This window comes from Euphorbia lathyris, chromosome 3 (genome assembly GCF_963576675.1).
Source record: "Euphorbia lathyris chromosome 3, ddEupLath1.1, whole genome shotgun sequence".
NCBI classification, from domain to species: domain Eukaryota; kingdom Viridiplantae; phylum Streptophyta; class Magnoliopsida; order Malpighiales; family Euphorbiaceae; genus Euphorbia; species Euphorbia lathyris.
In genome coordinates, this window is record NC_088912.1 from 76,403,783 (window position 1) to 76,423,702 (window position 19,920).

General features: G+C 36.5%; 1 protein-coding gene across 1 annotated transcript; it reads left to right on the forward strand.

Annotated features, from left to right (window-relative positions):
• The first annotated feature begins 225 nt into the window (after positions 1 to 225).
• LOC136222369 (golgin candidate 5) lies at positions 226 to 9,524 on the forward strand. Its single transcript, XM_066010076.1, has 21 exons — positions 226 to 366; positions 461 to 504; positions 1,156 to 1,358; positions 1,736 to 2,637; positions 2,840 to 2,911; positions 3,891 to 3,965; positions 4,519 to 4,633; positions 4,829 to 4,890; positions 5,003 to 5,050; positions 5,294 to 5,578; positions 5,668 to 5,727; positions 5,821 to 5,904; positions 6,013 to 6,078; positions 6,163 to 6,261; positions 6,345 to 6,563; positions 6,993 to 7,104; positions 7,180 to 7,400; positions 7,584 to 7,643; positions 8,188 to 8,301; positions 9,070 to 9,144; positions 9,245 to 9,524. Exons 3-21 carry the CDS (start codon positions 1,211 to 1,213, stop codon positions 9,260 to 9,262), a joined length of 2,835 nt encoding a protein of 944 aa, XP_065866148.1. The 5' UTR covers positions 226 to 366; positions 461 to 504; positions 1,156 to 1,210; the 3' UTR covers positions 9,263 to 9,524.
• Positions 9,525 to 19,920: the final 10,396 nt, after the last annotated feature.

The following is a 19,920-nucleotide window of genomic DNA, read 5'->3' on the forward strand; positions in this document are numbered from 1 at the left end:
AGTTTCTTTCTGTTAATTAAGTTGCGAATAGTTATCGTGCTCAGTGTTACTCAGGTCTTGTATTTTCATCAAATTTTATGTTTGTTTCTTCCATTTAATTCCAATTACCTTCGGATTTGCGTGTTTCTTTGCAATCTACTTGTTCTTAGATCTTTACTTACCTCTGGTTTTGTTGCATTACGTACCTGTAACGATCTGTGTTACAAAAGCAGCAGACGCAGCGCTGGAGTCGTTCTTCTCCTCGATCGATCGATCGACAGACGCAGTAGACGCCCTCCTCTCCGCCAGCAAGCGACGGGACGCCCCTCCTCTCCTCCAGCAAGCGACGACGCCCCTCCTCTCCGGCCGTCTTCCTTAATCCGTCAGGTTTCACTCTATTTCTTCTCTTTTTAATCTATAATCGTCTAAGTTTTCAGACAATTTTACCCCTAATTTTAGGTTAATGGATATTGATTAATAGATCTATCCTCATCCTGCTTCTCTACAGCGAATTTAATCCGTCAGGTTTCACTCTATTTCTTCTCTTTTTAATCTATAATCGTCTAAGTTTTCTTTCTTTTTGATTGTTGCATTTGCAGTTTCAATTTAGATTGGATTTAACTAAAGTTAAGACTATTAGTAAATGATTATGAGGTTTGGTTTGAATTTTCATTACTGGTTTCACTCTATTCCTTTAATTTTATAATAGTATCTGAAATTGATCCAATTTATCAAAGTTAGAGGTAAAATTGCTCTTGGCTACAAACATTAGGGGTAAAATTGCACCATTTTAGATGTTAGGAGTAAAATTGCTCCCGATCCAAAACCTTAGGGGTATTTTTGCACCTTAATCCTAAAAAGAAGAAGTATAGGTAGAGGCAGCAGATCATCGTAGATGTCAATTGCCACCTTGTAATCGTCGATCTACTTAGCATTAGAATTTTTTTTTTTTTAAGACATTTTTTATCGAATAGCAATTATGTATTAAAGTATATTTCTTTCAATTAATGCTATTTTGTCTAAAAAAAATTTACATAGAGTTTTGCCCCCCCCTCCCTCAAATCCTGGATCCGCCACTGGATTGGGTCCTTGGGTTTGTAAGTTAAATTGTGATCTATGACTTGTTAATTTATTTATTATTTTCTTGTTGGTGAATGTTTTGTGCTATAAATGCAGGGGATTTGATATGGATGCTGGATCGGTTCATTTTTAATCTGGTTGTGCTTAAGAAATGTCGTGGTTTAGCGGGAAGGTATCCTTAGATAACTTCCCTGATCTTGCTGGGGCGGTGACTAAGCTCAGCGAGAGCGTCAAGAATATAGAGAAGAACTTCGACAGTGCTCTTGGGTTGGAGGAGAAGTCTGAGTCTAGCAATGAAGGTACATATTATATACCTATTGATTGTAGTTTCCTTAGCTGTAAACAAAAGTATTATGAGGTGAAAGGACTATTTATTGATAGTGGGTGCCTTGCCTTATACAAGCTACATTGTTTGAGGATAGGAAATGCTTTTTTCAGTTGAGGGCTGTGGTTTTGGTAATTGTGGAATGAGTAGATTATTCTGTATTTGAATTTTAACTGGATCTGAAGTAGCCACAATAAATTGTTGGTCAATGTTAGTGTTATATTGAATATTTGGTTATGATGTTAGACATGTGAGTTGATGATATGTGCTGGACGTTGACACGTTAACAAAAAACATCATCTGAATGCTTTAAAGACTGATTTTGTTATCACCTTTTTTATTTTCTGCTAGCTTCAGGACTATGGCCTATGTCCTTTATGGGACAGAAAACTGAGGATAGTAGTATTGAATCTTCGCGAAAAACTGGATCTCCTCAGAAATTCTCTACAGTTGAGGAAAATGAGCTAGAAAGGCCTGCTGCTGTACTACCTGCAGTTGAAGAGGAAATTCAAGTGCTCAAAAATGAAAATACAGATGAGCAACCAGGGGTTTCAAAAGAAAAAGATAATGTTATATCAGACCCAGTCAATCATGAGTCTGAATCACAAGCATTGCCCATTGAGCCTCCCACACCTTTAAATCATGATGTTCAGACACTGGATTCAGTTGACAGTCTCCAAGAGAAAGAAATGTCAGAAGCAAGACCAGCCGACAATTCAGAGGCAGAGGAGGTCAAGTCAGGAGCTGTTGAAGTTGGCTTTGTTGAGGATGTCACTGCTGTGCATGATCAGTCTGAGAGTGTGCTTGATAGGCAAGAAAACAATGATGAACAGAAAATTCAAACTGAAGAAATTGTAAAAGGAGGTTCTCCTATTGAGGCTGAAATCTCGGATGATTCCCAAGCCGAGGCCTTAAGTGAGACCCAAAATGGAGCTACAATTGATCCATCTGCCTTGCCACTCGGTACACTAGAGGCAGAGATTGCTCGTGAAGTTTCTTTCCCCACTGCACTTCCTGCAGATGAGACTTCAGAGATGGTTCCTGAATCGGTGTCCAGTGGAAATGATGTGAACATCAAGACAGTTGAATTGGACCAGCAAGGGAATGAGGCTGAGATTGATGCTAAAGAGCAACGCTCAAGCTCAGCATCAAGTGCATCTGACTCCGTGGTATCTGTTGTTGAATTAGAAAAGGTGAAAATGGAGATGAAAATGATGGAAGCTGCATTACAAGGTGCCGCGAGGCAAGCTCAGGTATTTCATGAAATTCATGTAGCACAGAAAAATGTTGTTTACTGAAATATTGAAACTTTGCCTCACCCAGTTGCACTGTGAGGGCTTGATCTCCTTGTGCTTTCTTGTTTGTGTAACATGTCTTGTGGATAAATTTTTAGTGGTTATTCTCATTGTCGTACTGAATAGGCACTTCATATTAACTTCGTTGACTCTTTTGCAGGCAAAGGCTGATGAGATCGCAAAGATGATGAATGAAAATGAGCACCTGAAATCTGTGATTGAGGATTTGAAGGTCATTTTGGATCTTACTATTTTTTTATTCATTTCTATTACTTTTAACTGGGTTTATAATTTACATATGCACATTTATGTACTTTCTATTCATATACTTGTGTTATATAATTTTTCTTGTGCGATTATTCATCATGGAAATTGTATTTCCTGTCTAATTATGCTGCAACTCTTTGCTCAATTTTTCTTATGTGTATTTTATTATCTTTATCTTAAAATATATGGTCGTCATTCAATCCATACTTTCCCATGCTTGTCTAAATATACACTTTAATCTATGTCATTTGTATTTCCTACAATATCACATCCATAGCATGGAAAAATAGAATTTTTAGTATATTCTGTAAATTTTTCATTTGCCTCTTAGTATAATGGGTGACAAAACTGATATTGACCAGCATTGTTATATGGTACGGAGTGTTGGGCAGTGAAACACTGCCACATCCATAAGATGTCGGTGGCGGAGATGCGTATGTTGAGATGGATGTGTGGTCACACGAGAAAGGACCGGGTGCGTAATGAAATAATTAGGACAAAAGTAGGGGTCACATCTATTGAGAATAAAATGAGAGAAAACCGACTAAGGTGGTTTGGCCATGTGAGACGTAGAGCGCTTGATGCGCTGGTTAGGAGAACCGAAGAGTGGCAAAGGGATGTAGTGGTGAGGGGTAGGGGAAGACCTAAGCAAACTTGGAGGAGGGTGATCGAGAGTGATATGAGTTTATTGGGAATTGAGGAAAATATGGTAGTGGATAGGACGGAGTGGAGGGAGCGAATCTGTGTCGCTGACACGACTTGATTTTCAACGGTTTTATATGATGGTTCATGTTAGCCGACCCCGAATCATTTCGGGACTAAGGCTGTGTTGTTGTTGTTGTTGTTACTTAAATTTATGTGCTGTCAGCGTCATTTTTCACTCTCTAGTTTAAAGCTTATTGGGCTCTGAAAATTATATATTTTGTAATTTTTTTTTGGAACAGAGAAAATCCAATGATGCAGAAATCGAGTCTTTAAGAGAAGAATACCATCAGAGGGTTGCAACTCTTGAAAGGAAGGTATGCATTTTTTTTTTCTTATGTTCCCCTTAGATGTATGATATTTTCAGTATAGTTCAACTTTACATTTTGAATGCCTGAACATGTGCCTACCAAATAAGGTGAGCTGTTATTGTTGCCTAAATATATATATAAATCTGAATATAACCAACTTGTGATGGCTGCACGATAAAAATATATTGCTGTACATAGAAACTTTATCTCCTTTTTCAGTCTTTATCAGCTTCCATTCATCTATACCTGTAAGGCTGCTAAGTATTTAATTTTTCTATAAATTTTCGGGGGCCAAGAAAAAGTTTCTTGGTTGATTGTTTTGTATACCTCCAGTCATAATTATCTTAAGAGTTGAATGATAAATGGTGGAGAGAAAAAAGTTCCATTTATAACATGGGAAGTTTCTTTCTGATTTTAAGAAGTGTATTATGCATTTTGGTTGGTTTGTATATCAAAATCAAGTTGTTAGAACTTAAAGTCAAATTATTTGAGGTATGATTTCTGCATGTATTTCAGGGGAAATTGTGACCTAATTACAACTTTGTAAGTTTGGCTACAGGTTTATGCTCTTACAAAGGAAAGGGATACTCTCCGCAGAGAGCAGAATAGAAAAAGTGATGCAGCTGCTCTTTTGAAAGAAAAAGATGAAATAATCAATCAGGTTATGGCTGAAGGTATAGCTGCAAAACTCTTTACTTCGCGATATTTGTTGCAGGGTTACAGTGTTCCATTTCTTTGTTGAAGATGCCACATTTCATGCTTAGTACCATTTAAGCTAATGATAAATTTTTAATAACTGGTCTAGCAAAGTAATGAGGCTCTTGTTCCGCACAAGCTTGGTGTTTGAACGTATTTGTCTGTGGATTTAGGTGAAGAGCTTTCAAGAAAGCAAGCTAGTCAAGAATCTACCATTCGGAAATTAAGAGCTCAGGTATTGTAGTTGCTTAATGGTTGTTTTGACTATCATATTTTATAGTAGTGCAGTTTCCTTTTTGATATAGGAAATATTTTTCTTGATTTACTCACTTTTTCTGAAAGCATAGATTAGAGAGCTCGAAGAAGAGAAGAAAGGTGTGACGACCAAACTTCAGGTAATCTGATTCAGGAATTTTTCTGGCTTAGTTTCTCACATGAGCTTCGCCTGCTATGTAGCTTTGTATTTGTGTCAAAATATTTGTTTGCATGGTTTGGGCATCCATATGCTGAAAACTGTAAATGAAAGTGGAATTTTCTCAAACAGTCTATGGAGGATGATTAATTCATTAACTTGAATCTGAATCTATAACACCTGAATAAATGTAAAAACATTATGAGTTTGCTCTGATTTCTTTCAGGTGGAAGAGAACAAAGTAGAGAGTATCAAGAAAGATAAGACGGCTACTGAGAAGTTGCTGCAAGAAACAATAGAAAAGCACCAAGCTGAACTTGCAGCACAAAAAGAATATTATACAAATGCTTTGACTGCAGCTAAAGAAGCAGAAGCACTAGCAGAGGCACGTGCCAATAATGAAGCCAAAACTGAATTAGAGAGTCGTCTAAGAGAGGCTGAGGAGCGTGATAGTATGCTAGTTCAAACACTTGAAGAATTGAGACAAACTTTGAGTAGAACGGAGCAACAGGTTTTTGCTCAATTTATTGTGACTGTTGATTAGATCTAAATGACCTGCTATGCATAATGATCATATTTCTCGCTCATTGGGATTTCTAGGCTGTTTTCAGAGAAGACATGCTTCGTAGGGACATTGAAGACCTCCAAAAACGTTATCAAGTGGGTAAAACTTTCTGCAATTCTGTTTTTAACTTTTGATATAGCTATTTTTTGTTTTTAGTAGTTATAGGTGGTCTTGCTCATTCTTTTTAGGCAAGTGAGCGCCGGTGTGAGGAGTTGGTCACTCAAGTTCCTGAATCTACGAGGCCTCTATTACGACAAATAGAAGCAATGCAGGTGGATTGGAGATTGTATTTACCTTTACAGTTCCTTTAGTGATCTTTACCTTTTTCAGTCGATGGTTGGTTCTTTTTCAAGTTATGACTCCTGGCAATTGGTTAATAGGAAACACTGTCAAGAAGGGCTGAGGCCATGTCTGCTGTAGAGAGATCTTTGAACTCTAGACTCCAGGTTCCTCAACTTATTTCTAGTTATGACATAATGCATGTATAACTTGTAACTATCTTACGTATTAATTTGTTCTTGATTTAACAGGAGGCGGAGACCAAGTGTGCAGCTGCTGAAGATAGAGAGAGATCTGTGAATGAACGCTTGTCACAAACCTTATCTCGAATTAATGTTCTTGAAGCTCAGGTTCTTCTTTTGATGCATAACCTTTTGTATATGATGGAGTTCTTATTAATTAATAAAATTGCTGAAATCAAACGTTGTTGCAGATTTCGTGTCTTAGAGCAGAGCAGACACAGTTAACTAGGTCCCTCGAAAAGGAGAGACAGAGAGCAGCTGAAAATAGGCAGGAATACCTTGCAGCTAAGGAGGAAGCTGACACGCAAGAAGGCCGTGCAAACCAACTAGAAGGAGAAATTAAAGAACTCAGGCAGAGACACAAACAAGAGTTGCAAGATGCATTGCTACAAAGAGAGCTCCTACAGCAGGTTGTCTTTTAGTTTTTATATTATTTATTTAAGTGTTCCAAAGCTTAAACAATATGTTTCAACTCCTACCTATCCCCATTTTCATTGCCAACAACTATGTTACAGCTTGGATTTAGTCCCATCAACATATTTGAAGAAATGAACCAATGGAAAGGGCTGTTTACTTTCTCTCATAAGCTGATTTCTAGTTTTAATGATTAATTAACCTCCACTTCATCATTATAGAAAGGTCTTCTCTGAACTTTATCTAATACATATTGAAGCCTTCGAAGTAATAAATTGGGTAGTTTTGGAGAGAGTATGCAAGACAATGTCTTTAAGTGGAAAGGAAGATTATATTATATCCAATCTAATAATATGGATATAATTGAAAGAGAAAAAGCTTTATGGTTTTGGATAAAGGGTTCATGAATTAATCTATTATCACAGGAAATTGAAAGAGAAAAAGCTGCTCGGTTGGATTTGGAAAGGACAGCTCGTGCCCATACTACTGTATCTAATCAAACCCCCACATCTAGGAGCAATTCTGGTTTTGAGAATGGTACTGTTCCTTTGCAACATTGCATCAGCTCATTATTTGTTCCCTTGATCATATATATGCTTTGATATTTTTCAGGAATCTTGAATCGAAAGATCTCTAGTGCTAGCAGCCTAGCCAGCATGGAGGAGAGCTATTTTCTGCAAGCATCTTTGGACACGTCTGACAGTTTTTCTGAAAGGAGAAATCCTGGAGAGGCAACCATGAGTCCATACTACATGAAGAGTATGACGCCTAGTGCTTTTGAATCCGCTCTTCGTCAGAAAGACGGCGAACTTGCTTCATACATGTCTCGATTGGTATGCATTGATTCTTTTATTCCTTGTGCATGAAATATGTCTACTCACGAGTCACACGTATATTCAATTATGAAGAACTTTGATATTTAAGCTATTGTATGGGTTTATAGAGAGGACCCTATCTCTGATTCTATATTGTGTATGCATAGTCTGATCAAGTTTTTACATGTGTATGTGCTTTAGACATCCTTGGAATCAATTCGTGACTCTCTGGCCGAGGAGTTGGTCAAGATGACAGCAGAGGCAAGTTTCCAGCTTTTATTCTGAGCAAGTTTGTCTAAGTTGCAGTCCATTTTTTTTTTTTGTCATGGAACCAATTGAACTAAAAGCTTAATCTGATAGTTAAAAGGCCCAATTCATATTGGTATCTAACACACCCCTGCTCACAAATGCCCACTAGGCTTGAAGCCCAGGCTTATCTTATCATGTGTTGAAATTAAATTAAAAAGTGGGGTTGCCAGGAATGGAACACTTGATCACTTGGTCAAAGAGCTCTGATACCATATCATGGAACCTTTTGAAAAACCTTAAGCTGATAGTTAGGGCTCTCTTCTTATTAAAATCTGACACCCCCGCATGGAAAGGCCCACTTGACTTGAAGCATGTACAACACCAACCCATCTTACCATGTGTTGAAATTAAATCAACAAATGGGATTGTCAGGACCTTGATCACTTGGTCTAAGAGGCTCCGATACCATGTCATGGAACCAATTGAATTAAAACCTTAAGCTAATAGTTAAAGGCCCAATTCATATTGATATTTGACAGTTTTTTGTTTTCTGCAGTGTGAAAAGTTGCGGACAGAGTCTTCCCATTTGCCTGGCATTCGAGCGGAGTTAGAAGCACTGAGGCGGAGGCACTCTGCTGCACTGGAGTTGATGGGTGAACGTGATGAAGAGGTATGGTTGATTTTTCAGTTGCGAATTTTCTGCTTTGATCTTAGCCAAAAGTTGAAGGCTTGGATTGCTTTAGACTGAGGTGTTCATGATGTTGCTGATGTTTTCACTCTTGTTACATGATCGAAGTATGCTGAACTACTTAGTCACTAAAATTTGAAATTTAAAACTATCTTTGATCATTGTATAGTTATCTATTGGATTGCTTCATATGTTTCTTATTCTTCAAATTTCTTCTCTCCAGTCAAATGAAGTTTCTGAAAACATACCAAAGTGATAATTTGTTTCTTTGGTACACTAGAAGGGGGGAGTAATGCATAAAATGAAATACCATCTTATATCAGGATTGGACAGTTCTTCTATGGGTTTCCCTCACTCGATGGATAAAATAAATCTGATTTATTATCTAGTATGGGCAAACATCCGTAGGTATTGTTGTTGTAGCATAACCAACTGCATTTATTATCTTAGAATAATCAGTGCATCATTTTCTTTTGTTTCGCCATATCATGCAGCAAGTGTTGAACTGTTTTTCCCGAGCAAGATGAATTTGTTTTCCTTATGGTGAACATTCTTGGACAAATCATGGCATTTTAGTTGCAAATGTTGCATATCCGTGTTTATTGTGAAGTTTCTTGGCATCCTCCAATTCTTTTTGTTTGTATAAATTTTTATATATATTTTTTTTATTGTTGTCAAATGGAATAAAATGGTGGTATATACGTTCTATTAGTCGTTATATACTGACCAATAAAGTTGTGTTATTTCTAGTTGGAGGAACTTCGTGCTGATATTGTAGACTTGAAAGAAATGTATAGGGAGCAAGTAAACTTGCTTGTGAATAAGGTATAATCTATTCTACTTAATAACCATAAATTCTTCTTTTCATTGATCACTTTTTTTTTTTATATGTATTACTCATACCTGCTGTGTGTGTTGCTTGCAGATCCAAAGAATGAGTTGATCTATGGGCAATGCCTAAAAAATAGAAATACTGAAGTTGACAGTATAGTTTATAGTGAAATAGATCCAGGTGCTCATTCAAGAGTTCTTTCCCCCTCTGCAATACTCACTTATTCTGATATTGTGGTTTGTTTAAATATCTACTACATTTATTTTTATTATTATTTCTTTTATTATTATTATTATTGATATTATTATATATGTACTGTAATTTAGCTGAATTTGTTGTACAGAAGAAGACCTGAACGATGGGTTTTTCTTTCTTTTCTCTTCTTTTCTTTTTTAAATGTTTATTTTCATTTTCATTTTCAGTGGCTTGATTAACTCAAGTTTGATCGGTATTGATAGACATATCTTCATTCTTTTTATATAGAACAAAGATATTGTTGTGACTTGTATAATTGCATATTAAATTATTTTTGTTATCAGTATACTTGTACATTATCGCAACAATATTTTTGAACTTGTATCATTGGCTTCATATATCAAGGCTCCCTGTAATGCAAAGATAAGTGAAAGGTTGAGACAATTCTCAATGATATGATTAGGGAAGTAAATCAGTGCTAATTAATGCCGATATTAATTTTAATTTTTATGATTTTGCTTTGTTACATCTATTCACATCTATTTAGACTTAACGTTCATAACATCTATTGACACCTACTCACATTTAACGTTTACACTCTCAACACTCTCTAGATATTTATCGTTCGCACTCCCTAAATATTTATCATGCTCATTTTATTGCAAATATAGTTTATCTGAACTCCATACAAGGTTTTAGTCGCAATGTTTCCAAGTTCACTACCGACGTTGTCGTAGAAATGTTCATTTTTTACTTTTTACGAACAAAATGATAATCTACTTCAATATGCTTGGTATGTTCATTGCACATAGAATTGGATGTGATATGAAGTGTATTGTCACACTATAATTTTACTGGAGTAGTGGTCTTAAATCTAAGTTCATCAGGTGAGGAAAGATTCCATCGAAAGGACGAAAGCGTGGAATAGAATGAAGTCTTGCCATTTTATCATTTATCCAAAGTAGAGTAAGTGGAACCTTCCCTTACAAAGAAATGGAATGGGAACAAGAAAGTAGAGTAAGTTGCAGCCTAATTATATAGATAAAGGATAAAAATTTATTCGTGATGGTGAATTCAAGTAATCTCACAAATTGACTAAGTCATTGTTCGATAATCAGATTTTGCACTAAAGTTAGGTACAATATGTTGCTTCTTGCTCTTTCAAGAAACTAAATTTCCTCCAACGGAAGTAGTGGATCTGATATGATATTCTATGCCATCAACATTACCCCTAGATCTTTTCGACTATGATACTCAATGCATCTTCCAACTATTTGGAATCTGAAGCACTCTCCCTATCTACTAGATCAAATTGAGCCCCATCAGAACGTGGCACTCCGGAGCCGCACGATCAGATCTTACTCTGCATGCTTTCATACAGACCTACGAGTGTCTCTCCAGCTTTTAGCAAATCCTTTGGCACAGTCACCTCTACCAACACTTTACCAAGCCACACACCGCCCGAGGGACGAAACAGAAAGGGTTTCCTCTTCACTAGCGACGACTTCCTCACACGCGATTTTCTTGTCACCATCTTCCATATTTTCTCTTTGCCCACATGGTCACCATGTATTCTGTAGTCCCTGTCTCACTCGACCAGTTTCCACCAGAGTTGAATCCTTAAGAGTAGCACCCCATAACCCCACTTTCTACTGGCTTGTTTCACTAGACATGCTCAGACCCTAAACCACCTGAAAGCAGGCCCATAAATAAAAAACCAAAAATCTGCTGAAGACCAGGGTTTAAGAAGGAACTGATGTCACTCTCCTCGAAGGTAAGCAGTTCGAAGTAGTGAACAATGGAAACACACCTGATCGATACCTTCACCACGAACAATTGTCCAAGGCTTCCTTAGCAAAGCACTTTCCTTTTTTAGTCTCAAGAGATTTCAAGTTGGGCAGACAAAGAGTTACACTTATCATTACAATTCAAAGCTAGTTTATCCCGAGTGTCGCTCTGACACGCCCATAATTTATTACCTCTTAAATGATGCATGCTTTGAACACACTTCATCTCAAGCACCAATAAAAGGCGGCTTTTAGAGCGACATGTGGCACTAGAGCAGTTTGATCTACAAACAACACAATAATGGGGTATCTCGACCAGCCACATCGACCCGTCGCACCCATGTATCCCTATCGGAACATTATATCTAATGGTCCGGATGCCACACATGGGGGGGACTAATTGATGAGGAATATTGGCCCATGGCCTAAGCCACTAATTCCAAACCCTTTCCTGCCCATACAAAAAGAAAGCCCAACGAAGGAAATGCCCACTTGGCCAAATGCCTAAGGGTACTTTAGTCATTAAACCCATTGCCAACCTCTATAAATATGAGGACTTCACTAACGGTAAAAGATCCTGATTTTCTCTTTCTCTTAATTATCTGTCTCTGTCATATCTTCTCTATACTAACTTGACCGTCATATTATTCTCAATGACCGATCCCGGCATAAGAGGAGAATGATAAAAGGACACCGACCGCAAATCCCATAACTCTATTATAGAGTATATAGAATGGACAACTGATGTTCATTTTCTTTTTCATCACATAAAGTTTTGAATTCTTTTTAGAGACATTCACGACCATAATTAGTTCTCAAAGCTTTCATTTTCCAATCTAATTGATTACCAACAAGGTTCATAAACTTCTAGAAATAACTCAAAGCTTCGGACTTATGAGACATAAATAGATATGGCCATACTTGGTACAATCATATATGAAATGATGATATACTAGGTCCTATGCCTAGCCCTTATGTTCATTAAACCATAGACGCATAAATGAATTTATTACAATGGTATTAAGCTCTAGTTCATTTTCCAAATGGTTTTGATGCATTTTCCCCTTAAGACGTGACTCACAAAGAGGCAATTCAATCTTACTTAATCTGCCTAGTAAACCTTCATTGTCTAACCGACTCATTTGATCGTTCCTAATATGGTTTAACTTAGCATGCCGCAATTCAACATCTTTATCATTCATAGAAAAAGAAGAAGTGCAATGGGAAAAAGAATTATTTTTGCAATTGCTTAATTCAACATCCAAAATAGTTAAACCATTCAAAATAAAACCGGATCCAAAACAAGTATCGTCTAAACACAACTTTAAACCGCTATAACATAAATAAAAATTAAAACACAAGTTCAATGAAGTAGTTTAGAAATGAGATTCTTTCAAATCTCTAGAGAAAACATTATATCATGGAGGATCACATTCCGTCCACCTCGTAGAGTTAAACAAGTTATGGTCCTTTGAGCTGTAACCTTTGAGTTGTTCCTACATAGAACCACATTGATCCTGGAAATTGATGAAGGATTCTTTATGCTTTTTCACGTGGTCTGTTGCACCTAAATAAAAAATCCACATAAGATTAAATTCGGTTAGAAACACAATGCCAAATATATTTATTTTACTCATATTTGAGTTAGCTGATTGTACCTTAGAGGCAGTACAATCTTTTACATTGTGCCCTTTTTGTTGAAAGTTGAAACACTTTATACATGATATGTTCACTTTATTCTTGTTCTGTGCCTTTTTTTTCTTTTCTATTCCGGCCTCATTGATTCCTTAGCTAGATCTTTGCCCTTTCCATTGAAACGCTTACATGTTTCTTATTTAGAAAGTTAGAATTATTACTCATTGAGTGTGAACCATCAGATTTTACCTCTACATCAATCTTAATTGATGCAAGGCAGTCATCCTCAAGTTGCAGATGACGAACAACATCATCGAAGGTCACAACCCCTTTAGAGCGTGTCAAGTGCATATTGATTGCTCCTAACAATTCGACAGAGAGCGGAAAATAACTTGCAACTTTTGCTCATCTGTCAATTGATGACCTACATCACTTAGCTCACTGATCATGTTAGACATCTTTTTTAGATGCTTCCTCATGGTATGATTAAGTTGTTCTTTATAAGTGTCAAAATTAATTGTTAGAGAATGAAGCCTAGTTAGAGACACTCCTTCGAACTTGTCCTTTAAAGAAGTACGTAGACTTTTTGTGTTCTCAATCTTATAGAATTGCTTAGTGAAGTTATCATCCATCACACTGAGCAAGATAATGTAGGCAATGGAATCATTTTTCTTCCTAGCTAGATAAGTTGCTTTGTCCATTTTATGCAATAGTTCATTCCTTATGTTTGGCTATAGTCATTTTCAAGATTTCGAGGCCCTTTTGCTCCTCAAACACATATTTGATCTTAACACTCCATGTCTCATAGTTACCATCGTTCAATTTTAGGTCTTTGTTCAATTCAATTGTGATGAATTTTCTAGCTGAAGCCATTATTGACAACGGATCTACAAAGGAATTTTAATTGCAGTTAGATTAAATATACACTAATTCTCCATGCAAAATTAACAAAACCTTATTTTAATTAGAAAAGAGACCTTAATTGCCCTTATTTTATAATGTTCAACTGTATTAAGTAAACATTATGCATATGGAACTCAGTTATAAGATACATCTTGCCTCGTAACTAATTACAAGAGGTTTATTAAGAATTTGAGTTGACATTGGTTTTATTATTCAATTTATATTAATTCCATCTATAAATTTTATAGTATTATGATTGTGTAATTAATTATTTTTAAACAATTAAATGTCATAAATAATAAACCAAACATTAAATATTTGCAAACATTTGAATTGAAACCCATTAAAAAATAATTAATAATGAGATAAAGTGTAAAAATACCTCTAATATTTATATTTAAGTGCAATTTTATTGTTAACGTGTAAAATGATGCAATTTTATCTATGAAATTGACGGTCAAGAGCAACTTTCTCCCTAATATTGACAAGTTGAGTCAATTTCAGACATTATTATAAAACATATATATATTGTGACTTATTCTGTACCAATTGCATATAAGTTGATTCTAAGAAAAAGATTTAAATTTTTTTTGTGATTTAATAATAGAATTGAAGATTAATATTTATAAATTCGGAGAAATATATAATTTTTTCAACTCGTACTAAGAAAACAATATCTTTTTTAATATTTATTTTAATTTTTTCACGTCTAAATACATGTTTGTGTTCTATTACTAATGAGTGATAAAAGGGCGCACATTTGAAGTGTGAAGGACAAGATTCATGATCAAGAAGTCGTTTTAATAAATTATTTCTCAAATTGACCAACTTGCCAATGTTAGAGGTAAATTTTTCTTGGTTGTCAATATTAGAAGCAAAATTGCACCATTTTAGACGTTAAAAGTAAAAATACTCATGATCGTAAAATTTAAGGGTATTTTTATACCTTATCCCATTAATAAAACTAAACAGCATTTCACAAACGCTTTAAAAAAAGTAGTATTCCAAAAACATTTCAATTCTTTTTTTTTTACAAAAATTTCCAAAAGAACTTGGAAAATATAATTAAAATAGTACCGAGAGAACTTTAATATAAAAGCTCATTTTAAAAAGCATTTTTGAGCGGGAGGCTCAAGGGAAAGCCGACTTAGGCACCCGCCTAGGGCCTCCCATTTAGGAGTCTCGACTCCTCCTAAAAGCATCCCATTTAAATGGTCTCAGATAAAAAAAACAATTAATAAAATTGAAAATTTATTTCAATTATAATACAATAACTATTGAAATCTCAATTGTTAAAAATTATATTCAAAATTAATGATTATTAATATCTGAAATTAATAGTAATCATATCTAGAAGATAAGAATACATCTTCTTAAAATGGAATGAGAAGTCCAAAACAATAATACACATTGTGTTTTTTTTAATCACCGTCTCTTAACAACAATAACACAATAGATGACCTCTAAAATTTATTTCACAACTTGTCTCTCAATAAGAATAGAGATAAATTACAAAATTAGTCATATGGTTATTAGCGGAAACCGAATTTAGCTTCTACATACAAAACAATATAATTTTAAGTGTATTATTTACCAGAGGATGTAATTTGAAATGTAATTAACGACAGATAACCCCATTAATGAAAGATGAGTTCTTTTTTCCATTAACTAACGGAAGATGTGTGATTTCAAGCTTTAGTGCGTGGTTGGAAGGTAGATAGAACATGAAATTGCACAAGAAAAAAATGCATCTTTCATTAAAGATGCTTGAAATTGTCTCGTAAACTTTAGATTTAAAATTGTACTATTTTCTATATAGACACTAACTTTGTTCTTCTTCAACAGACATAAAGCTAGATTTGTACATTTTCCTATAATAATATAATTATTAACTGCTTTGTTCCCAATAAATTTTCTCAAAAGTTTAACCTTTATTTGATTTTTTTTTGCAAAGAACTAATTAAGTTATATTAAATTTAAATTTATAAAAAAAATAGATCATAAGACTGTCTAGGGTCTCTAAAATACTGGAGCCGGTCCTATACAATTACACTCAGGATGGACATCATAATTTCAAAATACATTTTCACAGAAAAACGTTTAAATTATCTTTTCTACCATGGTGCACTGGTATGTTTTTTTAGACCTAAACCTTATACCAGAATGACCGATAAGAATTGTAACACCTAGATTGCACAATTGTTCCTTCTAAAACCTCAATGTCTTTTTATAGTTGTTTCCATTCTTGGTCCAACTTGCAGTCAACAATCGCTTCAATTTCGGGAGTGACATGATATTGCCATGAGCTAGACCACCAATATTGATACAAATTTACATCAAATTATGTAGCTTGACCATGTGAAGCACGGTTGCCCCGACATCATCCCCCTTGACACTTCTATCCAATTTGCAATTCTTAAGTTTCTTTAAATTATTTAACCTAACCAATGAATAGGAAAACAGGAAGTTTGAGTATTCTAATATTATGTAAATTCACAAGAAATAAAAAAAAAGTTAATCATACAAGCATAAATAAAATAAATTAACCAAAACATAATTGAATCAATTAAAAACAACCCAAAATTAGTTTCTATTTTTTTTTTTGGAATTTAGTAAAGAATTTTTTATAAATTTTGGGCATTTAAAAATAAATATGTAATTTTAAAAACATTTTTTCAGAATATCCAAAATGAAAATTAAATATTATGTTCGCCAAAAAAAAACTAAACAAAATACACTAAAAAATAGAAAAATATAAAATAGGGGTTTCGTAGAAAATGCAATCGATGGTCTCCTAGAGGACACCATACACGCCCCGACACGCTTCCTACATGATCGACATTCAATCCATACGTGCCACGTGGCGCACATGGATTGATGGCTGTTTTCCACTCGTCGTGATGCCATTGCTACGTGAAACGCACGTGCATGATGTGGTTGTGCATGATTGCCTAGTGGGGAGCTGTGTGTTACACAACAACGAATCATCACGTGGCACATTAACCCCGTAGACACCGCGTGCAGGCCATGGGCTGTCCTGTCGATTTCCGTTGCTTTTGAAACCTTTTTCGGTTTAAGGTTTTTGGGATCTCCAATCATGTTGATGAATTTCGTTTGTCCATACGACAATGAGAATCGAGAGTTTGCACATAACAGACCCTCTGGTGAGAGTGGTAAAAGTTTAGAAACAGTACCAGAAACATGGATTTTGAAAAACACGATGTCTAACACAATTCTAGTGCCGTTTTCACCAAAATTAATCCCGAAAATAATAATTTCAACGCATAGAAAAATAAAAAACATTTTTCTAATAATTACCATGCATACAAAAGTTCGTTATACTCAACCTGATGCAGGGCATCTTTCCCTAGGATCGTGTCCGGACGAGGGAAGTCGGAGGAAGAATCTAGCACGAGCAACAAGCGAGCAAGGAGGCCAAACTATGCCACACAACATGTGGGGCACGCTCCGCGTGGGTTATTACACGCTCCGCGTACTTGAGGGTTTGATCCAAAGAGAAGTCCAGGAGGTCATCTACGCAAGGCTTGGATCGGGCACGCTCAACGTAGAGTTAAAACACGCTTCGCGTGTAAGAAGAAATGATCCAGAGAAGAGTTCAGCAGCCAAGGCACGCCCCGCGTAGAATTAGGCACGCCCGCGTGCCTTCAGTTTAAAAGCCTACGTTCCGCGTAGATTTGGGCATGCTCCGCGTAGATTTGGGCACGCTCCGGGTAGAATGGGTACTGATCCGGAGAACAGCTCAACAGCCAACCCACGCCCCGCGTGCCTTCAGCTTAAGGAACTTGCTCCTTACTCCAGCTTCCTCCTTATTTACAATCCGGCCACTCCTTATTTACACCTTTGCCACTCCCTTATTACAACCATGCCACTCTCTATTTACCAACCATGTCACCCCTTGTTAATTAACCCATTTACCCCTTATCTTTATGTTTTAATTAGCTATGTAATTTGTCCTTTATGTAATTTGGCAATTAGGGTTTTTGAGATGATATAAATTCATCTTTTTCTCATTGTAATAGTTAACTTTTTATCAATCAAATATTAAACTTCTTCAAGAAGCTTGTTAAGGTTTTTACCTTCAACAATGGGGATTTCATATTCCTATGGATTTAGTCCATGAAACTTGGGATTCACTCCTTCTAGTTTAGCTAGAGAAGAGCATCTTTGTTAGTTTACGATTAAAACTAACACGTCACAAATCCAGACAAAACCGATCTGTATCAGTTGGTATCAGAGCCGATCGTTTTCCTTGAACGGAGACTTCTTTCGACTATGGTTCAACCAAATTTATCTCCAAGCTATGTAGAAACCATCAACAAGGGGTTGGAAACCTTCAACAAGGGGTTGGAAAACCTCAAAGCCATGGTGATGAGGTATCATGAGAGTTGTAAGGAGGATTATTGGGTGATAGACGAGCTAATGAGGGATCTTAAGACATCCGTGAAGAGCCTCAAGCAAGAATGCCGAAATAACTCCCAACCCACCTTAGAAGTTCCTCTTGAAGATCCATCACCAATCTTTTCTCCTTTACACTGAAGAGGTAAATCCTAAACTTCCAATTTCTCATATTGAAGTTGTGGATAGTCCTATTGCTAGGAAGAGATTGGATGTTTGTGATGTTATTTGTAGTGTTGAAATGGTTTTAGATTCTCATTGTGGATTATTTGATAATGATGATGTGAATGAGAATGTGGATTCATGTGTGAATGAGGAGGAAGAGGTTCTTATAGGTGAGGACGTTGAGGAAACCCGTGTTGCAAGGGATGCTCCCCATGTGTTTGATAAAACACCCCTTAAGAATAACTTTACTTGTGTGTGTGAGGAAAGTGGGGGTATTACTCTTGAGGAAGGGGAGAGTGACCTTGGGCTTATTAATCTCTTTGGGAAGAATGATGAAATTCCATTATGTGTGGAGATTGATGGCTATGGAGATGGGAGAGATGTTGGTGGTTCAACCATGTTGGGTGGTTGCATGTCTTGTGATTCAAGCGGCTTGGCACGTGAGTTGGTCGGCTTGAACTATAGGGAGAAGTGGAAGGAAACGAAAGGTCGTGGGAAAAGACGAATCGTGGATGAAGATGGAAATGAATTTGAATATAACCATGAAGAAGAGGAGTTAGAAGAGGAGATTGATGAAGAGGAGAACCAATCCGAGAATGAGCTTGAAAGAAATGGGGAACATGATTATCGTGAAGGCGAATTCGAGGATGAGGTTAAAGAGAGAGAGCACGCTTCCGAATATGAAATCTGTGAGGATGGTGAACTTTGTCATAGTGCATATGAGTTTGATTATGATGAAGATGGTAGAGTTTACCATGAGGAGGATGAACGTCAAAGAGTTGAGTGGAACCAAAATGGGGCCGCTCATGAGGAAGACGAAGATGGGGTCTACTATGATGAGAATGGGCGTCGGTGTGTTGAGTAGGATCGACACGGGGCTCCTTATGAAGATAATGAAGGTAGATTCTATTGTGATGATGAGTTGGAGGATGTTGAACGGAACTACCATAAAGATATCTATGAGTATGATGGAGGTAGGTTCCATCATGATGATGAGTTGGGAAATGTAGAGTGGAGCTGAAGCGAAGAAGCTTATGATGATGAAGATCGGTTCCGAGACAACTATGAGTCGGGAAATATTGGGTGGAACCGAAATAAAGACACTTATGAGTATGATGAAGGTCGGTTCCGAGATGACTATGAGACGAGAACTGTAGAGTGGGACCGAAATGAAGATGCTTGTTATGATGAAGAGAATCGGTTCCAAGATGAGGAAGAGTCGGGAAGTGTTGAGTATGAAGACACCTATGAAGTTGATGATGATGGCAATGAGCATAATGTGTATTTGGTGACAAGGGTGCCAATGCCTAGTGAAGAGGAGCCTAGCCAATGTCATCGATTATTTAGAACTCGATGCTTAGTTCTTGGGAAGAAGTGTGAGATTGTGATCGACGGAGGAAGCCAAGTGAATATCATTAGTCGGTTCGCTATGAGCAAGTTTGGGTTGGTTCCCGAGCCACATCCTAGACCTTACCGCCTTGGTTGGGTCAACGAAGTGGAGAAGCTTCAAGTTATTCATTGGTGTAAAGTTCCTTTCACTATTGGAGCTTATGGGGATGAAGCTATGTGTGATGTTGTGGAGATGGGTGCTTGTGATGTGCTACTTGGTAGGCCATGGCAATTTGATTGTGATGCCTCACATGCGGGAAGAAGCAACACCTACACCAT

Bases quoted from the DNA above. Each gene is read 5' to 3' on its own strand.
- LOC136222369 (XM_066010076.1), top strand. From the start codon at position 1,211: ATGTCGTGGTTTAGCGGGAAGGTATCCTTAGATAACTTCCCTGATCTT. The intron at 2,638-2,839 runs GTATTTCATGAA...ACTCTTTTGCAG, and splicing joins GTGCCGCGAGGCAAGCTCAG to GCAAAGGCTGATGAGATCGC. The intron at 5,579-5,667 runs GTTTTTGCTCAA...TGGGATTTCTAG, and splicing joins TGAGTAGAACGGAGCAACAG to GCTGTTTTCAGAGAAGACAT.